Raw genomic sequence first — 24,400 nt, forward strand, 5'->3', positions numbered from 1 at the left:
GTGTGCCTAATTGCTGCAAATTAGTATATAATAATAATAATAATTATATAATAATAATTATTAATAATAATAATAATAGTATATAATACAAACATAAAAACAAATGCAGAAATTAAAGTTTCAGGGTAGCCTTTATTTTTTGGATTTTAATAACAGCTCCTAATTGTCAGAGGCACTCTGAGGGTGCATAGCTGTCTAAGGCACAAGGCCTTCGTGCATAAACATCTTCTTCATTAAAGTGGTATCCAAAAGCACATTTAAAACCACCTAAAGATATGCAGTAAAAATGCCTGCAAAATGCAGTATTATAACAGTACCTTTGATGTCAAGATTCTTCTGAAGTGTTGCAGCGGAAATGCACCTTGGCACAAACCATATATTTCCATGTTTGTATTATTTATAAGGGCAGTGTGGTTTACATGAGTTGCCTTGCTGTGTAAGCAAAGACCATAACTCAAATACAACACCAAACTATAGATAATTTCACAATGAACCATTGAACAATGAAATGCACACATCATTGTGGGACACATGAACGATTTGTCATATTGCAGTTACACAATGATAAGGGGAAAAAAACAAGCATGCAACACTCGGCACCTTCATCTAGTAGGAATTCCCACAGAAAATCAACAAACCACCAATATCTTCATTTAGACCGTCTTCATATCAATTACATCAACAGAACAGGGACCTTTAATATTCCAGCAGTTTCTAGCAATTACCATATAAAAATAAGTAAAATTGACACAAACAAATCTTCTGGAAGCTCAGAGTTGGTCCATATCACAAGTATAGTGTGCATGTGTGCATTATTGTCTGCCTACACACTGTGCCTGTGTGGGTTGACAATGTTTCATGCTAGGGAAAGAGATGAGTCTTGACTACGAATCCAGTGCAGCCCAGCACTCCAGTCTAAAATTGGGGGACCCAAAGGTTGTAAAACATATTTGTGGACACAGTGGCTGTGTTCTTTGTACAAGGAGAGATAACGGGGAGAGGTCAGGGTTGCAGCAGTTATCATCCTTCCATCACTGGCAACGCTCAGTAACAGCCATCTTTCCAGGATTCATCTGACATTTTAGTCATGCCAAAAGACCTGCCAAAGAATATAAAGTTAGCGTTCATTCACAAAAGAGACAAAGTATCGTAGAAATGACATAAATACAATATTGCCATAATTAAAGTAAAAAATCCTCAGTTTGTTAAAATTCTCTAATAGCTTGTAAGCACTCACCTCATGGGGGGCTGAGAAAGTTTACTTCTGGTAGGGGCCTGTCCTCGGCCCGCGGCAGCCCTCCCTGCCCCGGTGGAGGCTCTCCCTGGGGTGTAGGCTCCTCCGTTAGCCGAGCCGACGGACTGGACCCGGCGGCCCCCTCCTGCAGGCGCTGCTTGGACAACAGGAAGACCTCTTGAAGAACGACCAGCTGCCATTTGAGGGACAGCTTTAACCAGAGTCCGCAGGGAGAGAGGTGACTGGCCGTTGCCATGCAGCCGACTACTAGCTATACCTTGAGTGGAAGAGAGGCTCAGTGGTATAATAGAATCTCAAACTTCTATTACTCTGACAACTTAGATTTAATATACAAAGGATAAATAAGCTGTAACTGAAATTCAAACTACATTTGTGGCCTGTGGGAGTTACAGGAAAGTGTGGCAAGAGCAGTACTGGATTATCAAGGTAGAGGTTAAAGGACAGTAATTAAATAATCGTGTAGCAGGTAAGTGATAGGAGGCTTACCTCTACATTTCGGGTATGTCAAGGAAGGAGTAGTGGCAACATTTGTGATGGTTTGCGGAACTCTTACATGTCTGTCACCCACATGTTGTATGAGTGAGTATTAGATTAAATATATAACTGTTTTTTTATATATATAAAAAGGGTGATCAAAGGGAAATACATACATTTATATACATTTCCTTCAAAGACACAAAAATTGGATTTCTTTTTGAGTTTTCACATGTTTAGGAAAGTATTTACACGTGAAAAATATATAAGAGGAGTAAATGTGTGAGTGTTTGTTTTGTTTTTTAGCTCAGGTCATGCAGAGGTTTTAGGAAATAAAGTGTTAGGATTAGAGTGACATTCGGTATATGCAAGGCAGACACAGATGGGGTGGTGCGGATCAGGTGAAGAGGGAAGGGTTACCTGTGGAGGGGGAGTGGGTCAGGTGGGACATGCGGTTGCCAGAGCTTTGGAGGTTAGCCTCCATGCTGCGGCTGTTCCTAACTGCTTCCAGGGATCGTAGGCTGGTGCGGGGGGCCAGGTTAGGCATGCTGTGCCTCAACTCTTCTGGAACCACACATACATGACACATTCATCTTCAGTGTTTGTAATCACAGCTTTGGGTTCAACAAGAATCTCTGATGGCCACACTGATCTTCTCGACATATGGTATTAATGCTATTCTATCGGTGTTGTTGGCCTACCTTCGCTCTTTGCAAATTTCAGCAGCTCTGCACTGGGGCCCTGAAGTGACCGTCTGGGTGTTCTTGTGCGTGGGGCCCCGAGTCGGCTGCTGTATTCCTGACCGTGGTTGGAGGTGGAGGGGGACAGGCACCGTGGTGAGCCTAATGGAGAGGGCGTGAAGCGATGGCGGCGCTGGGGCATGGAGCAGAACTCGTCCTCTTCGTCCTCCAGGCTGTAACTGTCAAATTCTTGATCGCTGTAGGTGCCGCCCCGCCGCAGGGAATGCAGAGAGGTGGTGGAGCTGCGTCGGGATGCAGTCGCTGAGCACGAGGCATAATCCTGTCTCAGACCTAACACCAAACACATGCAGTTAAAAAAGGAAACTGCATATACATGGAGTCATACAAATACACCATCTAAATATCTACAGAAGTGTAAAAAGGTGATTGCAATAAGTGTTACTGTGCTTCTACATTTCTTTATCAGCTTTCACCAACAGCAGTGTACTGTTTAAAATATTAAAACACAATCAAATGTCAGGGTTTCCGTTAGCTGGTAATTACATTTTTTTAGCTGGCAAAATGTATAAAAACCCGGTAAATTCAAAACCTGCCGGTCAAAATGTCCGGTAATAATTAGGGATGCCCCGATCGATCGGCCGCCGATCACTATCGGCTGATATTCACTCACAACAGTGATCGGTGCTCTCTATAAAGGCTGATCAGGAGAGCCGATCAGATGACGAAAAAACACGAGACTTTCCTTTGTGCGCGGCAAAAGAAGCTCGCCCAAATGGCTTCACCATTCTGGCAGTTTTTTAAGGTGTCCGAAAAAGACAATAAAATAGCTATATGCTTATATGTATATAAGTAGTTTGTTTGAATGTAACAATTATGTTTTTTATTGTTTGTGGAAGCGCATCATTTATTGAAAAATGAATCTGAACTTTTCGATCTGTTACGATTATAAACTGAAGCAATATAAAATGAGCCCCATTAACTGAGTTTTAAACATCAGCATTATATTACCGGTCATAGTCCTGTAATTACCTGCTAATGGAAACTCTGCTACACAATTATTATTATTATTATTATTGAAACATGACCGGTAAGTTTAGAATTTGTCCCGTAAAATAAATTATTTCCGGACACTTGACAGGCAAGAAAAAAATCCTAGCGGAACATCACACCATGACTCACTTTCTTCCTGCAGGCGAGCCATGATCTGGACATCAGTGAGATCCTGCAGCTTGTAGCCCATAGAAATGGAGTCATCTGATGTGCTGAGCTCACTGTCTATGGACGACTGCGAGCTCAGGGCTGAATGCATGGTTGTTGGGACACCTGTAGAAACACAGTGGGGTACCTGTTACAACAAGCTGCTTCTGACACAGACGGTAACAATAAGCAGTTATTTCAAATTCTGTTCAAGGGGAAATACTAAGTGTTCAAAGAAAAGCTCTCCAGATAAGAAAGAAACAATGGCTACACCTTCCTCATGATTCAAAACACCTATCCGACTAGTATGCATTAAAATGTGTCTTAAATTACATTACATTTCATTTAGCTGATGCTTTTATCCACAGTGACTTACAATTACCAATTACAGGGACATTCTCCCTGGAGTAATTAAGGGCTAAGTGCCTTACTCAAGGGCACACTAGTGGTGATGTTCCTGGCGGCATTTGAACTCAAAACCTTCTGATCTTCACCCCACCTCACTATCAATTAGAGCACCATTATCCCTAAATAATCCTAAACAGTGACAGGTTATACCTTCATTGTGCTGACAATGGTACCAGGTTAAAATATGCACAGCACAGCCAGATGATAATCGTATCACTGGATGATAAATATATTTTAAACCAAGCAGAAAAAAAGAAATTCACCACACAAAATAACACATTTCATTCAAGGCACTATCCCCCTTTTGAACCAAAAGATGAGTATGACAAATGGTCGACCTTCACCTATGTGGTGACTGAATTGATTTGCTGCCTGTGGGATCTGTCAGACTCTGCTCAGAGACTGGTTAATCAGGTTCATATAATTGTATTATCAATATTTACCATTTAACATAAAATCGCCTCAAGGTTAACAAGCAGAGTATTAAATCACACTGTTGTAGATGTTGTAGATTACATTTTGGAAAATAGAAGCTTTATTGTTCCCGAGTGAGTTATAACTGCCTGCACCAGTACACATTTAGATTTAAGTTTATAATTCACCAGGTGGACTCTAACTTAACGTAATTTATCAGACTGGCTGGTGGGAATGCAGACTATCTTTATTGATATTTAATCAATCTTTATTTGACAATTATAGTTGGTTTGGTGGTTGAAATCATAGTATAATAACAATTAATAACAATTATTTCACTTCCCTGTTGTGCTACATTCCTACTTATGCATATATTCACAACAAATAAGAGTTTCTCTTCACATGAATACAGTGCAGTTGAGTTTGGCTCATCTGTTCTGAGCTTTGAATTATTCTTATACTTTTTTGACTGAAGCCGCAACCTTTTCTTGAGCAAACATTTTTGAAATATTGCAATCTATCCTCTTCATTCAATTATAGAAAGCCAACAATGGAATCACTACTAGAAAGTTTGGTATTGTGATAAAGCCCAGGAAATCAGTATGCAAAATTCCCCTGCCATGGGCGTTTCTGTCCGACACAGACCCAACACTCAGACTGAGGTAAATAGGAAATGACATCAGCATCCAGGGGCATTTGGTTATGTAAAAAGTCTGGGATTAGATAGCATCACCAAGCCAGGCATTTACACCATCATGCAAAGATTTGTTATTTTAGGGTATTCGTAACAACATCAGCATGGCTGGTCTCAGCACAGTGAAGTGCCAGGTGCTGCGAGACAAAGTGAGGAGCAACACAAATGCAAAGTAAAAATCAGACAAAGTCAAGATCACCAGCATTATACATTTCACACTGGTTAGCATTTCCAAACACCTTCAGAAACCTGGGTTTTTATCCCATTAGTACAAACCACATATACTTTACATAATCACTGACCATCTTTCAAAACACACGGGTGTTACTGTTTGTCTGCCAGGTGCACACTGTTTACAGTCAACTTAAACAACTCAAGGGAAGTTGACGTGTTTAAACTATTATCTGTAGAGAATAGTATCTGTTCTTTTTATTTAGGAATAACAATAACCTTTTCATCATGAAAATAATACTGTGGTTGTTATGAAGTGAAGGGATGGGCAGAATCTGTTTGTGATGCATTCATGTGTGTTGGGCGGGATGACGACGAAAAACCTGTCATTTAAGAAGCTATTCAACTATTATTTGTAGTCATAACAAATGGTAAACAATGACTACCAACAGTAGATATTCAATTCAATTCAAACTTAAGTTATGTTTTGAAAAATGGTTAAAGTATTGTGCAGTATATGCGAAACACAGCTGTGTAAAACATGCTCGAATTGTCTTTGAAAATAACCATTGGGATCCCAGAGGAGACACAGTGTTTAGTGCACACACAACTCAACTGACATACATCCGTACAATAACTGACGTAAATCCCACTGTAGTGTTGAGCAGAACATGAGGAGCTGAGTGTGTTAATGTCATGCCATACCTGAGTTGCCACAGGTTAGTAGGGATTTGTTAGTTGATTTGTGGTACCCAGGAGAGATCAGGCCTGAGCCAGCCGAGCCTGCCTCTGCTGGGCTACTGTACATGTTCCTCCATCGAGTCGCTGCGGGGAACAGGAGAGGAGAGGTTAGATATTCTCCCAGAAGAATACACATACTTCAAAAGGATGACATAAAAGAGAGACATGAAGCTAAAAATATGGATGGGATTGATTGATTTTAATGGCCTCATCTTAAGTGTAGGTCTTAGCGCAAACTTGTGTAGGTGCAGCTTCGCAAAAGAGTGAGTTGAAGGCAAAGAAAGATAAGAGGGTGTGGTGATAAATAAATAACATTGACCCATGACAACAGCTGAACAAATGAAAGATCGGATCCCCAGGAAATCCTGTTGTTGCCTGGATGGTGCAGAGCGACACGGTGTGAACACACACAGTATCTGCCGCCAGAGGCAGATGGTGAGGGGTACTTTAGACTTAATTGGATTTAAACAAATAATGTAATAATCGGTTGGTGAAGGAGTATGAATGCATCAATGCAACTCTATTTCAGTTATAATGGCTAAATATTTACATTACATCTAAATGTGACAGCAGCTCTAGTTCATAATGCATTAAAAATAAATAAAAGAAGCACTTTTTTTGGGGAAACGAGGCTGTGACGCACAGAGTTAATAAGCTCCAGTTACCCGATGTCTTCCGCATAAATGGACAGTAGACAGAGTTATAACCGACCAGACAGATGTGTGTTCTTTTGTAACTAGGTGTCATTTGCATCTGACTTATTGAAGGCAAGCACAATGCATGTCGGTGTGTAATGGCTCTGCACCCTGGTGCTGCACGTGACCAATCAGAAGCAGATTTATCAACATGTGTCCTGCTTCCATCCGAGGGCTGTAGGGATTAAATAAAAGCAGTGTATAAAGCTGCAGCGGTCAATGTATGCAATAAGAGTCAACCATCTTTTTGTATGGATAAATGTAGACTTATTTGCAGGGTTCCTGCTTTGACCACAGTAATGCACTAGTAATAGCAAGTGCAAACTATTTGACACAATAACTTTAAGATCTAGCTGTCGCAATCTTGCATACATAATATACAGTTCACTTTAGAAATCGTCTTTATAAAATGTCTTCTTTTTTTTTTTATTTCACCTTTTCTGCTAACCCTATAGTCTTTATGCAAACAGGCAGTTTCCTGGCCTGCTGCTGCCGTTTAAAAAGGAAAGCTGACAGGGGTGGGGGGGTTTGGGGGTAATCCAACCCAGCCCATGACTTCATGTGGTCTTTCAGCCCTGGTGTGAATGGCTCTGTTGTTCAGGTTGTGCGGTGTGCAGGAAGTAGGAGCCGACGTTGGCAGGGTAAATAATATATGAGGCCTGTTGGATCGGACAACAACTTCTGTCCTCACTCACGTAGAGACGTACACACCATGTACACGCCATGTACACGCCATGTACACACCATGTACACGCTCGCTGTGAGAGCTCGGGCTTTGCCACACAGCTCAAACACCCACAGATCGCTGCGCCCACACAATAGTGGCGAGCAGTATATAAGAAAGCAGCCCATTCACACAGGGAGGTAACACTTAATGCAGCTCTAAGGGAGCAACACTTGTTTCAATGTCCTTTAGATACAGTTTCTTATTTTTAACGTTTTCTTATCTTAGACTTGTGATGGACTGGATGATTAGTAATCTCTTGAATGAATACAAATGTAGATTTAATAATACGTTGGTTAAGACATTCAAAGGGTTTGATTTGACAATTTGTGTGTGTGTTTACATACTCTGGTCCAGGCGGTTAATCAGGGTCCGACAAGCTATTTCTGTCTCTGGGCTGCGATGGTCAAGAGCCTGCCGACACCATTTCAGTGTAGACTCTGACCCTGCTACTTGCTTCTTTGGAGACACATACAGCCTGTAGAGAAGAGATGGACAAAAGAAAAACAGTATTAACAAGAGAACGGAGAGGATTGACAAAGAGTAAAGGGGATGAGGAGAGTGGGGAAAACTGAGGTAGGGAAATGCCCAGAAGTAAGCCTAATCTACTTTTTATTACACATGTTTGTCAAAAGTGCAAGCAACAACCGAAAAAAAGATTTCATAAACACAAGCTGGAGATTTGGGTAAACTCCTGGCCTCGTTATGCACTTAAGAGTATTGAGAATGCCATGCATAGTAAGAATGTTTTTCACAATGTTCAACACAGGCAGATTTAACGTTGAACCACTGAATAAAACGCTGTGAAGCAGAAAAGATCCCACATAGTGTGTTTAAAGTGAATTATGTACTTAGATCAAACAGTGAGTGGGTAAATACTTTAAGTCGGTAATGCATACTTGAAAATCCTTATCACAGCCTACACCTGGTTCTCAAACATGACTGCTAAATACCCATTTGCCTCATCTTAAATCTGCCTTACATATCATGCTCATCCTGTAATGACAGGCGGACATGTTTTATCAGCCATGGTGCTTTTTATGTATTGACACAAACCCCCCATCTGAAAGCAACACTTGACTTTCCAAAGCGTCCTCTGAGATGCGCCCTGTGTTGCCATACTGAGAACAAACAGCCATTAGTTTACCACAAGCTTTGAACTGCTGGTCACATGGTTAATTCTTTGAGTTAGATACACAAAAGGCCCGGACCGACTGGTTCTGGACCAATAAACGAGAAATCATCTTCCCATTGGGCAAACACAAAAGCACCCATTTCCCACTGGAATGAGCACCAACCAATACTGAGGGCAATATTCAGGTCACACACACTGCCAGAGTGAGTGTAGGGGGGGGGGGCACGAGCTACTTCTTTCACTCACAATACTTGTGTTTGATGTGGAATAAAGATTCAAGTTCTTCTTGTGTTTGATCAAGAGTTTCGGTCACAGGTAAATAAACCTAGGTGCCTTTCATGCAAGACACAGGTCTGCAAATGTAGTGCCATCAACAAATACCACACCAAAACAAATACACCGGACCGGAATGATCACAGCCTACATTTAATATTGAAGTTTATCTGCGATGTAGGGAACAGCAACATAGAACTCTTTACATTTCTATACTTTTACAGTGGTTCTACATTCATTTCAAATGGACCTCATAGTTATGTTATGGAGGTTGATTCTACTCGGCTGCCAGTGTGCAGTGCGTAAATTAGGATGCTTTAAGTTTAAGCCTGTGTGGGATGTCTAATAAGCACCACTTTACTAGGCTAAGAGTTTACAAAGTAATTCTCAAAATAAACTTGAAGAGGAAAATGATGGTGATTTAAGAACAAGTTGGACATTCACATGGCAATTTGGATTTTGTGTTGACCTTGTCCAATCAAGCGTGGAAACTATTATTTGGAGTGCAGATACTGTGCCATTGGCAACCTGTTTTTTCCCTTGTACTCTAGGACTTTTAATGATAGACGCACAACAAGAGGCCCTGCAGCGGCTGTCAGCTCGGGAGTGTATCTCCGTGCTGCGTTCTGGTCCCAGAGGGGGCCCTCGGATCACATGCTGCGCAATCCCACCCAAAGCAGTTTAACCATGCGGCTGCATCCAGCTCAGAGCTGAGGCGATTATGTCGGCGTTGGGATTACTGGACGTTTTGGCTATGATAACCTCCCAAAGCACATATGGTATGGCTAATTATGTGAAACTGAAAATAAGCTGCGAATGGTCAGGCTGTTAAGCTGCTAGAGGGACCATCAGGAACACAATATGGTAGCTGTTTAAGGCAATGTGCACAGCATTTAACAATATGTCTAGATTGAACTCTGGCATGAAATGTACATGGATTAGATATTAACCTTATATTAATGGTCCTATTGTGTAATTAGAATCGTAATTAGGTAATCAGGTGATTATATTCTGCCATTTAAACTGGAGGTAATGAGCAAAGGTCCTCTTATTGAGAAAAACAAACTGGGTTTTTATAAGGGTCAACCTGTCCTATATTTCGGAATTAACGAATGCAGATATGGCTTAGTTGATCTTTAGTGCATTGTGTTACACGGCTTAGTGAATGTAGATCTATCAACTATAATAACAACTATTATTATTACAATTTTCAAATAGCTTATTTTCTTGAAAAAGATTAAGAGAGCGCTTATTGTAACCGCATTGTTTTCATTCATGCTTGGTATTTAAAAAATAATGTTTTTTTCCATTATAACCTGTCAAACAGGTTGTAGATAGGTCACATCTGTTGTTCACCTTGGTCAGTCAGGGAGTTCAGAGTCAAGTTAACGAAACAATAGACTGTCTCTCACCTCTGTATTTTGACTATATTCACGCTTATTTTTTTACCGCCTCCTCCTTATTTCCGTGTGCCTCTTACTGTCTCATCTCCAACCATAACACTTCCTCATGACCTCCTAGTCACAGTATTTACTGAGCTAGTGGTCACAGTTAAGCAAAGCTTTGAAAGTACAGGAAAATAATTATTGATCTTGTAAATGAGAGGAAAAACAATGCAGTTTCTGTCTTGTCAGAAACGTAGTCTAATTTTGAATCCAAATAACTTACAGAACAGTCATAGTCACTTCCTGTGGGGGAGAAACACACTTTTAAGTAAGAGGTTAAAATGAAAAAGAGCAGTGACTCATATGGCTAAAGGGGCTCCTCTCTACTTATACACAGCCGAATGTAACACGCAACTTTAAATGTGGCATTGCTCTTGCCTGGGTTGCAAGAAATTAAATTCCCTTGAGGGTAACTCATATTTACTGGCCCATATGATGATGTATTTTACTTGATATCTATCTCATATGTACAAATGTTAATATTGACAGAAATATATATTGGATAACCCAAATAAGAGGGCTAAAAGAAGGTTATCAAAGCATTATCAGGACAAAGTGTGGATATTAAGACCTACCAACTATCCTCGTTGTCTTCTTCCGCACACTCATCCTCCAAATCTAGGACATCCACTTCATCCAGTGCAGTTTGGTCCACCCCAGAGTCGTTCTCTGCAAGTGTCTCTGAGTCATAGCTTTCCTGAGAAGGGCTCTCTGGCGTCTGGCACTGTCCCGCTCCATTGCTGCAGGTCAAGGTGAGAAATCCCCCCGGTGGACCCTGTTCATCGTCTTCCTCCAGCCTGTTGGCCATGGGACGAGGGGACATGTCTTCACCACTGCTGCTGTCCTGAAGTGGAGACAGCTCAAAGTCTGAGCTGCCCAACTCACCACAGTGCTCCAATCTGAGGTGGGAGTTGTTCACTTCTTCACAATTCAGTCCCTCGTTGATATTGACAGAGGCTGTGTGGCTGAGAGATTTGCTCCCTCTGTTGCGCAGGGTCTCGTTCTGGACCTCCAACCTGCGAACAAGCTCCTGAAGCTTTCGGACCTCCTCCAGCTCCTCCCCTGGCAGGTCCTGATCCCCCTCTTCTTCCTCCTCGCACCCGGTCTTGGAGCTCTCCATGAGGCCAGTGGGACTGCCATTGTCGGCCTGGAGGAGCACGCTGGCACTGTCCGGGACCACCATGCTCCTGCTCTATTGGGGAGGAAGAGTAACATTACATTTTGCACGAGGACAATAAACGACAAGGCGACATCATATGCTGTACAAAATATTAGCCCAGGCTTGATAGAACTACATGTTTCTGCCAACACCATTATTGAATGGGCACCATCTTCCCAACAAAACAACAACAACTCAGCACATGGTCCAGTAAATTAAAGAAAGCAGTACAAATATATTCTCTAGCTCATACATTCACATGCAAAGCTTTTGGTCTGGGATACAATGAAGTGGCTTTGGTATCAATGCGCCACTTCTAACGTTATGTGTTAGCTAATTTCAGCTAATAAATCACCAGTATTTACATGACTCCGACCACTTTTTTTTTTTTTCTCGTTACGTGGCTAACTATGCAACTCCAATAACCTTTGCAACAAGCTAGGCACTAGACTAGAACATAAGAAGAATAAGCAGTGAATCTCCAGCAGGTACATTGTACTATATCTAGTCGTTCATGTTTATAGGTAATGTTAGCTGAGCTAGCGTGCTAACAGGAAAACAACCGTACCAGTGAGTGAGCCGTGTTGTCCCAGTTGTCCCTGCGGGGCTGATGACTGAGCTTGCCCGCCACTCGCAGCTCAAACTCTCCGCTGCAGCAGCGACCGCATGAATGAAGAAGAGATTTACACACACCTGGATTGATCCTCCGCCGACGTTAGAGTGATTATCAAGTCACCGGGAATATATCTCTTAGTTAGGCTTGTCCATGTTTTCTTTCTGCTTGAGCATCATGGTATCGCTCTCTGCTAACTAGCTTGTTGATGGACTTTAGTGAACAGACCTGCAGCAGCCTCGGCCCTCCCCCTCTGGGCTGTCTCTGCCATTTGGCGCCTCCTATTGGAGAGATTTGGTAGTGCGATAATATCTTTGCGTCATCTATATTGAGGCCATTGGGTGTCGCTGTTTACATAAAAGTGCTACAAATATCCGAATTAAAAGACACCTTTGACCTGCTTCTATGACGTATGACAGTGTAATTTGTATTTCTTCCCATGCGTGGAGGTTCTACTATTGACATGTTACTGCACTCCATTTGACTGGACAGCATGTATCTCACAACAGGCAACTCTTACACAGTTTCTGCACGTTTATATTCAAATGTCTATCAGCTATAGGAGGACGATGATCATTCTAGAAGTTCACTGCAGGACAATATACTTTGTGGTGCAGGAATCCCCCCCAAAAAATCTTACTTTAAAAATGTGGGACTTCTTTATTTGTGCATACAGAAATGCAGGCCAGTGAAACTGTTAAAGAAAATAAACAAATAAATGGTGTTATGAATGCATACATGAAAACTGTTATGCACACGGTAGTTGATATATTGGTTGTTTTGCAGGGGTAGTTTAATGACATAGTCTTCAATTTTCTTTTTGCTCTACTTTAGGTAGACAATGTCTGGTAGTTTGTTCCTGACTATTTGTGTGGGTTAGTGGGAACCAAAGGAAGTGATGCCGCTCTAAAGTACCTGTACAACTGGTTCACTGAGAGATCGTGTGCACTTGTCATAAAGTTGACGCAGGGATTATAAATGGATTGAACACAACAGGCAGTAAAAACAAACAGGTGGATCTGTTAATAAGCAGTTTCTTCATGACAATGAAATGCTACAGCATGACTCACATACAATAAAAAAGTAGTTTTACTTTATGGCTTTAGAATGATTAAAAAAAAAACATGCATTCCATTACTTTCCAATTTCATAAAAAATATCATTCCCATGGGAAGTATTATTTTGTTAAGAACTTTGACAGGCTTCCTTACAACAGAAGGGAAATGTGCACAAGCTGTAATTTTGGTGCCTTAACTCCAATGTGAGACAATTACACGCTATGTCTTTGCATCAAGTGCCAGCATGCTGTTGTGTCAGCATGTTCGAACAGGCCTGTTGTGGAAAAACACAGCTTGTACTATCTTAAGCAATCCCCATACATAGTACGAGACAAAAAACTGCTCAGCCACTGATCCTTGAGCTTCCCAAAGCATTTTTATACTGCAAAGATACAATATGAACTTCAATATTTGGCTGTAGTTTATATGCATTTTATGTAAATGTAACAATATTGCATGTGGCAACTAAATTCAAACTCACATTTACAAGGTAAGCCATGTAGGCAGTGTGGAATGTGCAACACCTGAAGCAGATCCACCTTATTTCTTAGGATTATACCTGTTGTAATTCATAGAGAAGAGCTTTTAACTGGGTTAAATGTATTCACTCAACCATTCACAACTGAATTCAAATTAACTAAATGTATCTCATGTGCAGCCAAGTCAAATAGAATTTGAATGATCACAAGCATGGATCAGTTTTATTATTCAAAAATCTTGGATATTTCAACAGGCTTGGATTTAAGCCCCTTTTCCCCTAAAGTGTCCAGCAGTATAATTGTTTGTTACCATTATTAACATGGTAGCTTTCGCGTATGACGGATAAACCCACAAAGCTGGTGAACCATTTCCCATCTTCCTACTTTTTGGTTACTTATTGTGCAATAACAAAAATGGACAGAGGTGTTTAGTTCGATACATGAAAGGCATTAGTTTACAAATCATTAAATCTATCTTTTCAGATGTATTTTGGGGTGCATGCATTTACTAATGTCTAGCCTAAGACTGAAAATACATAAACCATCCAGATTACTTTCTAAACTCTTAAGCGGCAATGCCCGAGGTCTATAGATAACAAATTGGAAAGTTGTTGTGATAACTGAGCTTTGAATGTAAGATGGTTTGGAAAGACTGTTTGACAAAATAATTACAAATCAAATGTTTTTAACATATCCATTTTTATTTAATAAAAAAAAAAAGTGTTATGTTTGAGTGTCATTTCTCAGAACATTTCTGAAGGACAACATTTACAGTCATACTTATGGTGCAATATATTTATGGTGGATTTCCATTAATACAACAATTCATGTTGTTGAACAAAAACAAAAAATCCTTTTATTGTTATCTTTTTCCATGACCCATATAATCAGCACGGACAAAAAAAATACATCTATTGCATTCATTTACAAGGAGTACAGGAACATCCTTTCCGATGCATCAGCCCAAACACTTCTTCATACAGGCAGGCGGCTTGATGCTGGACAGAATTCTTTATCAGAAGAAGAGTCGGTAACAGAGCAGGACTGAAAGAGGAATCATGGCAGGCACGGTTCAGTTACTTCCCCCCTCTCAGGGCTTTCTTCTCCTCTTCAACTTCTGTGTGATCACAAGAAAGACAGACATGGTGATTCGACTGATATAACATGCCGTTTAAACAATATCATCCTGTATTAATAATTAATAACATTTTAAAAAACCCACTGATTTATTCAACCAAATCTACTGTATAGGTGTGCGGCCTGAAAAAGTGACGGAAGTCAAAATCAAGTTTGAGCAATTACCACGGCCCTTTTTAAAAATAATTTTACAGTTTAGTATGGGGCCCGCATAAAAAAAAGACAGGATCCCACATTTCCCACAATGCAACCAAGTGGCAGATTCTATTAGATAATAAGCCATGTCTATTCAACTCCAGTCTCCCAGTTAGCAATAGGCCATCCATGATAAAACGGTATTCTTAAAGTGTACACAGCTCCTTCAGAGCCATACAATACATTATACAACCTTTTCATAGTCTTTATAATACTCCTCATGACTTCATGTGTAAAATATAAAGGATTTGCAGGATTAGGGAAAATGCAGTTCAACAGTAGCTCAAGAAAAACAGAGCCATTAAGTCAGTAAACTTTCTCAGAAATATCCGTTACACAGCAATATCTATTTAAACCACCACTTGTATTGATCAAAGGTATGAGTCATTGCTAATCGAATGAACTTCTAATTTATAAAGAGCACAGGTTCTTCCTTTCACTGCCAAAGAGCAAAGCTCTCCTGAGAAGGATTGAAGTTAAAGATTTAGAGTAAGCCGACATGCACCAGCAGGGTCACCTTCTTCAATACGGAAGGAGCCTGGCGTCAGATTGAGAAAGAGCTTGTTGGGTGTGTATCTGCAGTTAATCAGTGCAGGAATGTCTGCTGTTGCCTTTCAAAATTGTTTGCTGGGAGGAGCTAAAGAAACCAGAATACTGGGCAGTGCCGAGAGACACTTTTTAAAACACCTACCCGCGGCAGTTGGACATCTGTTTTTTTCTTTTGTGGTTGTCTTCTTGAGTTGTTTCTTGTTAAATGACCCCACCTCCTCATTGAGTGGCTCTTTGACATTTTGCTAATGGAGAAAAGTGTGAGAAAGAGAGAAAACATTAAAACAATAAACACATAATCCCATGATCATTTCATCAAAAGGATTTTCCAGTCCAACACAGGTACACAAATCCTGCCCCAGCTCCATTTAGAAAGACAGTACTGGGCTGAACTCTGGAGTTATGTAACCGGTCACAACACGTAGCAGCCCCCTCACAATGAACAAACAGCTCTATTACCGCGTCATGTTACACTCTGTTATTTACAGGTGTTCAGTTCCACAAGAGTGTGTATGGGGATTAGAACGCCCTACTTGAACAGAAAGCTATGTTTTTGTGTTGTGGTTAAGAAAGAGGTTAGGAAAAATTGCAGCTAAACATTGTCAGCTTGTAGCAATACAGTGTTAGATCACAGAAAATAGAGGCGGGGATGATTGACTTGATTTGTCATTAGAGAAAGAGCAGGACTGAAAGAGAGGAATCACAGCAGGTACGTTCTGGAACTTACCTCTTCGATGGCTACCTTCTCTGCATCAATTACTGTGTGATCACAAGAGACATAGATAAGATGATCAATGTAACAGGGATGTCATCTTTTGAACACAAACCAAACCACCCAAAGTCTAGGAAACAGAACTACTTGTTCACATTAAGGAAAACATTGTGGTTTGGGTTCAAATAGCTTAAAACCTACCCTCAGTAGTTGGGAGAGGGTTTTTTTCTTTCATTTCCGCCTTCTTGAGGTTGTCCTTTTTAAAGCTTTCCAACTCTTTATTGAGTGGTTCTTTGGCACATTTCTAATGGGAAAGAGGGTGTGAGCATGAGAGAGCAAACATCAAAAACACAGATCTTGAATATTAGCATGCCCTGTAAAAATTACAAGAGTAGAAATGAAAGTGAAGGAAAGTTGTGTCCAAGTGGGAAATAATGTTTTTCCAGAAGATACATTGTCAAATCTACTCATAGCAGTAGAGTGTCAGAGAAATTCACAAGCAAAGGCCCAGGTGACGGAACTAAATGAAAGTGCAGGTATCAACGCAGGTACGTTTCTGGAACTTACCTCTTCGATGGCGATCTTCTCGTCCTTAATTACTGTGTGATCACAAGAGAGACAGGGACATATATAAGATGATCTATTTGTATCACTGGTGTAATGTTTTGAACACAAACAAAATAAATAGGTGCAGACAAGAAAACTAGTCGTTTGGGTGTAGGAAACTATTGTGGTTTGGGTTCAAATTACTACGTTTGTAAACTGAAAGTGACACTTTAAGACACCGACACGTGTTTAGCCTTTGCGCCTTTCATAATTACTAGAGTTGCTAGAGGCTGGTGGGATCCATTCTGCAGAGTAGTTTACACACCTACTCATAAACCAAAGCAAATACAGAGCAACACTCTGAAAAGAAGGTGTGGGCATGGTAAGAGCAAGAGAGTTTTCTTTTTTCAAAGATTATGTTTAAAAAAGTTTATTTTGCAGCATTAAATATATTCTTATGGGCATTCAAACAAAGTCTAGTGATGAAGTTAGTATTATTTTAAGTGTTGATGGTCCTGCAAATTGTACCTGACCGGTAACCGTCTCCTTCAATAATAATAATAATAATAATAAGTCATGGACCTGAAAAAAAGGAAACGGTCCAGCCATACAGCTCTACTATATCTAACAACATTTGTTATTATTATTGCTTTACGTAACCTTACGGTCCTCTTCTTTTTTATTATTGTTTTACTTCACCATTTACATAGACTATCTTCCATCTTTGTGCTGTTGCAACACTGGAATTTCCCACCTGGGGAATCAATGAAGGCTTATCTTATCTTCATAATGATGGCAGGGAGGGACTATGTCAAATAAGGAGTGTAAGCTAAAGCCTGAATTGAAGTACACCTCTTTCCCCTTACCGTCAGTAGTTGGGAGAGGGTTTTTTTCTTTCATTTCTGCCTTCTTGAGGTGGACCTTTTTAAACCCTTCCAACTCCTTATTGAGTGGCACTTTGGCACACATCTAATGGAAAAAAGTGGGAGAGCAAAAATCAAAACACAGATCTTGAATATTGACATGGCCTGTACAAATAATAAGAGAATGCAGATGAAAGAATGAAGACATGCTCCCATTTGTATTTCATCATTCAAGATGTAGTCTGCACTACAATCCCAAACCCCATCAAACCTCAGGGAAGATATGAAAGTGAAGGAAAGCTGTGGCCGAGGGGGGAAGAAAGTTTGAGGACATAAGGTTTTTTCCAGAAGATAAAAGACCAAAGCAAGAAGACCATGTATTCTGCGCAGGATCTACTTTAAGCACTAGAGTGTCAGAGAAATGTACAAGCAGAGATTGAGGTGAAGGATAGGATTCCTAAATGGAAGAAGAGCAGGACTGAAAGAGAAGGATTGCGGAAGGTACGTTTCTGGAACTTACCTCTTCAATGGCGGCATTCTCATCAGAAATTACTGTGTGATCAAAAGAGAGAACTGATGTAGCACTGTGTTTAAACATTATCACCCTGAAGCATTCATTTAAAAAGTCTATGTACCACCACAGAACAGTAATCTAAAGCAGCAGTGTCAAAGACTCTGCATGGTGGGTGAGATTTGACATTGAAGCAACTTGGGCGACACATGGATCCAGTCATGAGTTTGGCTCTGTTACGATTAAGAATAAAGAACTGCCCGTCAATGGTCAGGCTAATCCCCCTTGGTTTCTTTCTGATTTTTTTTTTTTTTGGGTGTGTGTGTGTGTGTGTGTGTGTGTGTGTGTGTGTGTGTGTGTGTGTGTGTGTGTGTGTGTGTATATATATATATATATATATATATATATATATATATATATATATAGGAATTTGAAGGGCGGACTCTTTTGCAAAGATCTGCAGAGATATCTTTACATTTCATTACATTTTCCATAATGCAAATTATAAGCATCTTTATCAGGTGAATGCATGCACAATGTCAGTGCCTTTTCAACCCCCACACCTCATAACCAGTTTTACACAGCTCCATAAAGTCACACAGAAGACATTTTGAATAGTTTTTCACATACTGTAAAGTTATCCTCAAGACAATTTAACTAAGTATGGAGTGGCCCCTTTTAAATGTATTTCTATGCCTATGCTCTCATCAGCAACATGAAGCTATGAACTTAGAGGTCTTAAGACTCAGGGAAATAAACAAATATATGATTACAGTTATATAATATGATTCACTCAAAACTGTGAAGAAGGCAACTTTTATGGTTATGGTCACATCTCAAGCATAGTTTAATTGTAACTTAAGCTGAGAAAAGTCAATCTATTTACATGGGAAAAGTCTACAATATCTATCTTAAGCAACATATTCTCAATGTAATGCTTGAAACTAAGGTAATACTGGAAAGTAAAAGATCCACATTGTGCTAAAGCAATATTAAACACCGGCACAATCATTTCAGAGCAACATAGAATAGCTCTACAGGAAAAATTGCCATTAACGACTCAGGGTAAAGCCGACATGAGCATTTTGCCACGCTTTAACTTAAACTCCCCTCTTCCTGCTGAGTCAGGTCAGACCAGATCTAAAAATCAGGCTTTTCTACTGCACAGTACACCTGGGCCTCTTTTGGACTATTTGCATGAAGTGGCTGCAATTTTCTTTTTCAACCCCCAGTGCCATTGGCATGAAGCTTCATACAATAAACATTTCAAAAGAGACAGAAGTCATATAATACACATATGAGGGTGGGGTTATGTTTTTCCACTGAACAGGTTGGCCTTAAACAGAACAAGGAGAGCTCTCAGGTGGTTGGGTGTGTACATGCAATTTATCAGTAATACATGTTTGCCGTTGCCTTGATAAAGATCGGCAGGGAGGAGTTTATGTATGACTAACATAGACCATAGGAAGTGGAAAACCTTGGTGAAGGGCGGATGATAGTTTTCTTTTTTTAAATGGGAGCACACTTGTTTTGAACACCTACCCTGCGACGTTGGAAGAGTGTTCTTTTCTTCAGTTATTGTACTCTTCAGTTTTCCCTTATTAAAGTCCACCACTTCCTGCTTGATTGGACATTTGGCGCTCATTTTGGAAGATGTCTAATGGGAGGAAGTGGGAGAGAAAAAGAGCTAACATTCAAACATCAAAAACTGTTAAAAGAACGCAGAAGAAAGCATCAAAACATGAGCCCTTTGGCATTTAATCACAAAAAAATTATTTGGGCTGCAAGGCATTCCCATGCGGGTTTACAAAGAAAGCCCCACCTCAGTTAAGAAAAAAACAGAACTTGGCTTAACTCTGGAGTAATGCGAGCCAGTCGCAAGAAACAAACTTCATAACCTGCAGAACAAACAAACTCATGCAGTAAAACAGCCTGCCTGCTAAGGAATTCAGCGCTTCCAGGTGGACTACACACAGCACAGTTAACAGAGGAAATAAACAGGAAACTAACTGTATGAAAAGTCTGTGGCGCAGGAGAAAAACTCCAACACGCCTTTGAAGCCTAAAACGCATTTCCTTGGAAAAAATGATCCTCGCATAACATTAGTTAGGTATCTTTTTTTTTTAGTGGTCGAGCTGAAAAACAGAGAACATTCCGAAAAACTTTACCTGGTGCAGATGTGCGTAGATTCTTTACGGGTAAAATGCTTCTGCGTAATTTGGGAAAAGACAACGGTTTAAGTAGAGTCAACACACCCTTCTGTACGCCAACATGGACACCAATATGCTGGCTCTGATTGGCTCCCAAAGCAGGAAGAAATTTGATTGGACACGCTTGCTGCTTGAGTTCCCTGAAATATGACAGGCTGCTTCCTAGGCACAGACAGCTGCCTGTTCTTGCCAAGGAATGCTGTTATCTGTTCAATCATTTGTTCCTCCGCCCCGTACCTTAGTGGAAAAATGCACGAACACTGGGATCCCATTGTCATGGATCTGGATGCTTTTTCATTTTTAACACACACATACCATCTACTGGACTGGTTGAGACATAACATGGTTTGACAAAAGTCATTTTCAATAGGACAATAGTAAGATGTAGGCTACTTCACAAAAAACACAAAACTATTTGGCCAATAAGATTGATTTTTTTAATGCACTTTGATGAAACAGTTTGTATTCTGAAAAAATATAATATGAGATTGTTCTGGTAAATTAGAATAAAGTAAAGGCGCAGGTTCAGAGGTGTACACACAGTACTCAATTATACTCAAAGAATAGTAATACCACAAAGTAGAAACGTTTTAAAAGTAAAAGTCCTGCATTCAAAATGTACTCCGGTAAAAGTATGAGCAGTATGACCCATTTTTTTATGTATATTGTATAATGGATTATAATTCTGAGAAATCCTCACTTTAATGTTGCAGCTATTCAATCTGCTAGATTTCACCCGGGAATAAATCAAGATTATTTTAAGCAAAGACAACACATGATAACATATTTATATTTAGTTTCTGACTAATGTAACCTGCATGTCTATGTATCCTTTATGCAGACAAGGGGAGAACATGCATACTCCACACAGGACAGCACCAACGGCATTATAGCTCAGTATCTTCTTGCTGAGGCAACAGTGTTGTACAACTTTGTCTTATTTGTTCCCGTGCTCCAACTCACATGCATCATCTTTATCATACATTCACAAATCTTTTGACATTACACAATACAAATGTTTTGATCTCCCTTTATGCAGTTAATGGTCAAATGATGAAGCACTTTAAAAGACGTGTTCAAGGCAACAAGGGTCAATATTCTGACCTTCACTTCCTTTTGGGTCCAGCCCTAAAGTTAGGAATGCTACTTTTTCATACTGAAGCCAATTTTCTTTAGATCATGCCTTGCTGGAATCCATATTTTACAAAATCCACACCCAAATTCATAATGTGGGTTAGTGCTATAAACTGTATCAACAAGCTACCATTAGGTAAAAATAATAGTTCCTCAAGAGGCCTAGAGGACAATAAAAACACTTTTTTGCCTGAGCTGTACTTCCCCTGATGAGTAAACTAACTTTGAGGAGGTTAGTTGATGAAATGTCTCTACAAGACATAAAAAATACAAGGCACCTGGGATTCACGAGTAAGATTGGAGCGGTACATGTTTCAAGGTTTACCTGAATGACAGTTGACATTTATCATTTGCTGTTCTACAGTATTGATGAAAGAAGACGGAGATAATAGTGTTGCTACATTGTCATTTAACACGCTTTAGTTACATGACATGTTAAAGTGTTTTTAAAAACAAAAGTTATTTTTATATTGTTCTCAAGTTTATTATTATAATTCTAAACCGTAGCGTAAAATTGGGATATTTTCTGAGATGGTTATCAAAATGTGAAAATCTTTCAAACTGTTGCAACCCGCTCCATGCCCACAATATAGAAGTATATTATTACTGTATTCAAATGTGTGATGATGATGATGATTCATATTCAGCAACCACTAGAGACCTTGGCTCAAGTCCTGGCAGTGGAGATTTCCCCTGGCTTTGGCATTCGGACAAAGATTGGCAGTATGTGTTGATTTGAACTATGCATCATGGCTAAACTTGCAATTTCCATTGAACTTTTCCACCAAAACCTTTTTGACATGTCGCAGAAGGAAAAGCAGAGGTGTAAATAATAAAAATTCCTTTTAGATGGTTCAGCTTCAGGGTCTTTTCATGTGAGATACATGGCACAGTTTAGGGTGACACATGAATTGATCACAACCAATTAAAATCCATATGCTTTTTCTACTATGAAAGGCCAAAATGTCTAAAGTGAAAAGACAATGATTACAGTACCTCATGAAAGTAGGGTTTGAACTGCCCTTCAGCCTGAATATTTCTGCTGCATGTCATAGATAGCAGTGGTGATTCCCCATGAAATGCCTGATCTCAAAACAACCAGAGAGCCTCCTCTGTACAGCAGAGCCACACTCCGCTGCCGAGATTCCCACAGCGTCTTCCACGAAGCCATGACCGCTTTATCCTCCCCTCCCACCTGTTTCTGCATGTTTGCAGCCAGCACAGTCAGTGGATAGAGAGGCAAGCTGATAACCATGGAGCTCAGCACCCCTGAGATGAAGGAGGAAACCACTGGAGACAGCCCCCGCCCCTCCACGGCAGCCTTCAACGGTTCCTTCAAGCCAAAGTAGATAAAGCTGCCAAGAGCATTGCGGGCTGCGATGGGCAGAAGGCCTCTGTAGTACCCTGAGGACCGCTTCTGTGCGTTCAGCCTGACAAGAATACTTTTGTGGGTGGGTAAACTGCGGTCGTTTTTGCCATTTTGCAACACACTCTGGACACGCTCAAGGGGGGTACAAACAACAGCTTCTACCATGCCTGCACCAAACCCAGCCAGAGCAGGCAGGGCTGAGGGGGAGATGAGATTCTGAGATGATGGGGTGAACTGATGGAGGATGGTGTCCTGGAGGCCAAAGAGCAGAGTATTACCCAGGGTCTTCATCAGAAGTGGTGAGACCACGCCCCTGTAGAGCTTTACATGTCCCTCACTGTAAAGCTGCCTCACTACCTCAGAAACACCAGCGTTGTGGATTTGTTGACGGAAAACCGTTTTGTAGACCGGAAAAGTGATGATGGTGGAGAGTAAACTTGAGGTCCCCCCGTGAAAGAAGGTGTTGGAACGCACCATCTGATCCCGGCAGCCCTCTTCATCTTGTTTAGGTTTAAGGCTTCCTGCCATTCCTGAGCTGAGTACAAATTGACCATAAATCACTTCAGTGTCGCCTCAATGCAAACAATGAAACAGGAACGAGAGCAGGAAACCACAGATAAATAAGTTACACTCAAATAACATATCATAAATGAATTTATTTACGCAGTAAACTGTCAGTAATCAGCAAATATTAACATGTTTATATAAATATATAAAAATGAAACAATACAGGAAATATGTAGACTGAAACTAAAACTGAAACAAAAAACATAGGTTACCAGGTTGGAACTCTGCAGAATAAATACACCTATGCTACATAATAAATCAAATATAAAGGAATTATATCAGAGATTAAATGCATTTCATCTTTACTTACCCAGCAAGTCGTTAGTAAACAGAGAACAAGCAAAACGATAACGATTATATAGCGTAGTTCCTTTACATTTCCCTCTGTTCAGTGATGGAGAAGCAAAGGTGTCTTTGTTTCCTTGGACTGCACTTGGATGGAGCTTATCTCTCGTTATTAATGAAGTTACGATGGCAACACCTTTTCTACATGTGTTGACCTTAATACAGAGAAAACTGTGAAGCATCCGTCAATCAGGTCAATGTATGACGGTCGTAAACGGGCGCACTGAGAATCTGCCGGTGTACGTGAGGGCCCGCCTATTAATACCATTGGCCAAGACGGTATACGTTGCGCGGCGGGCGATTGGTTGTTTCGTCTGTCGATCAACTTGTTGTCTTCTACCGTACTAGGGCGTGTTCCCAATGAAAAATCTTATCCTACTTATTTTATACATATTTTTCCATTTTAAATGTTATTGCTATCAACTGAATGTTGTTTAGAAGCCTTCTCCAAGTTACCCGTTATTCAAATATAAATGTCATTGATTCAGACAGCTTTTAGCCCCTGCAAAAAGGTATTGTGAATTGTCTGTTAAATAAACAGTTATTGCCCTGTATGATCCTGGTTGCATATACGTTGTATTAGCAATTATGCAAGGGAATATGCATTTATGTATGACATATTGTTA

General features: G+C 40.3%; 3 protein-coding genes across 5 annotated transcripts; all 3 read right to left on the reverse strand.

Moving 5' to 3' along the window:
• Positions 1 to 112: 112 nt before the first annotated feature.
• LOC307031424 (SLAIN motif-containing protein-like) lies at positions 113 to 12,361 on the reverse strand. 3 transcript variants are annotated; one of them, XM_079668528.1, is made up of 9 exons: positions 12,180 to 12,361; positions 10,903 to 11,519; positions 7,822 to 7,952; positions 6,020 to 6,139; positions 3,610 to 3,753; positions 2,431 to 2,760; positions 2,150 to 2,293; positions 1,238 to 1,511; positions 113 to 1,099 (listed from the first exon to the last, which is right to left on the reverse strand). In XM_079668528.1, the coding sequence occupies exons 2-9, from the start codon at positions 11,508 to 11,510 to the stop codon at positions 1,045 to 1,047; spliced, it is 1,806 nt and encodes a 601-aa protein (XP_079524654.1). In that variant the 5' UTR covers positions 11,511 to 11,519; positions 12,180 to 12,361; the 3' UTR covers positions 113 to 1,044. The 3 variants fall into 3 exon arrangements, with proteins under 3 accessions (XP_079524654.1, XP_079524653.1, XP_079524652.1); XM_079668527.1 differs by having other exon boundaries at positions 10,903 to 11,514; positions 12,055 to 12,361; XM_079668526.1 differs by having other exon boundaries at positions 12,055 to 12,361.
• Positions 12,362 to 14,316: 1,955 nt separating this feature from the next.
• Positions 14,317 to 20,473, reverse strand: LOC307031709 (uncharacterized protein). Its single transcript, XM_079669020.1, has 9 exons — positions 20,318 to 20,473; positions 19,692 to 19,806; positions 18,159 to 18,190; positions 17,642 to 17,744; positions 16,797 to 16,828; positions 16,431 to 16,533; positions 16,245 to 16,276; positions 15,660 to 15,762; positions 14,317 to 14,753 (listed from the first exon to the last, which is right to left on the reverse strand). Exons 2-9 carry the CDS (start codon positions 19,792 to 19,794, stop codon positions 14,713 to 14,715), a joined length of 549 nt encoding a protein of 182 aa, XP_079525146.1. The 5' UTR covers positions 19,795 to 19,806; positions 20,318 to 20,473; the 3' UTR covers positions 14,317 to 14,712.
• Positions 20,474 to 20,782: 309 nt separating this feature from the next.
• Positions 20,783 to 24,279, reverse strand: LOC307030998 (solute carrier family 25 member 53-like). The gene is made up of 2 exons (XM_079667682.1): positions 23,740 to 24,279; positions 20,783 to 23,397 (listed from the first exon to the last, which is right to left on the reverse strand). The coding sequence occupies exon 2, from the start codon at positions 23,388 to 23,390 to the stop codon at positions 22,518 to 22,520; it is 873 nt and encodes a 290-aa protein (XP_079523808.1). The 5' UTR covers positions 23,391 to 23,397; positions 23,740 to 24,279; the 3' UTR covers positions 20,783 to 22,517.
• Positions 24,280 to 24,400: the final 121 nt, after the last annotated feature.

The sequence above is a fragment of the Notothenia rossii genome (genome assembly GCF_949606895.1).
Source record: "Notothenia rossii genome assembly, chromosome: 3".
NCBI lineage: Eukaryota > Metazoa > Chordata > Actinopteri > Perciformes > Nototheniidae > Notothenia > Notothenia rossii.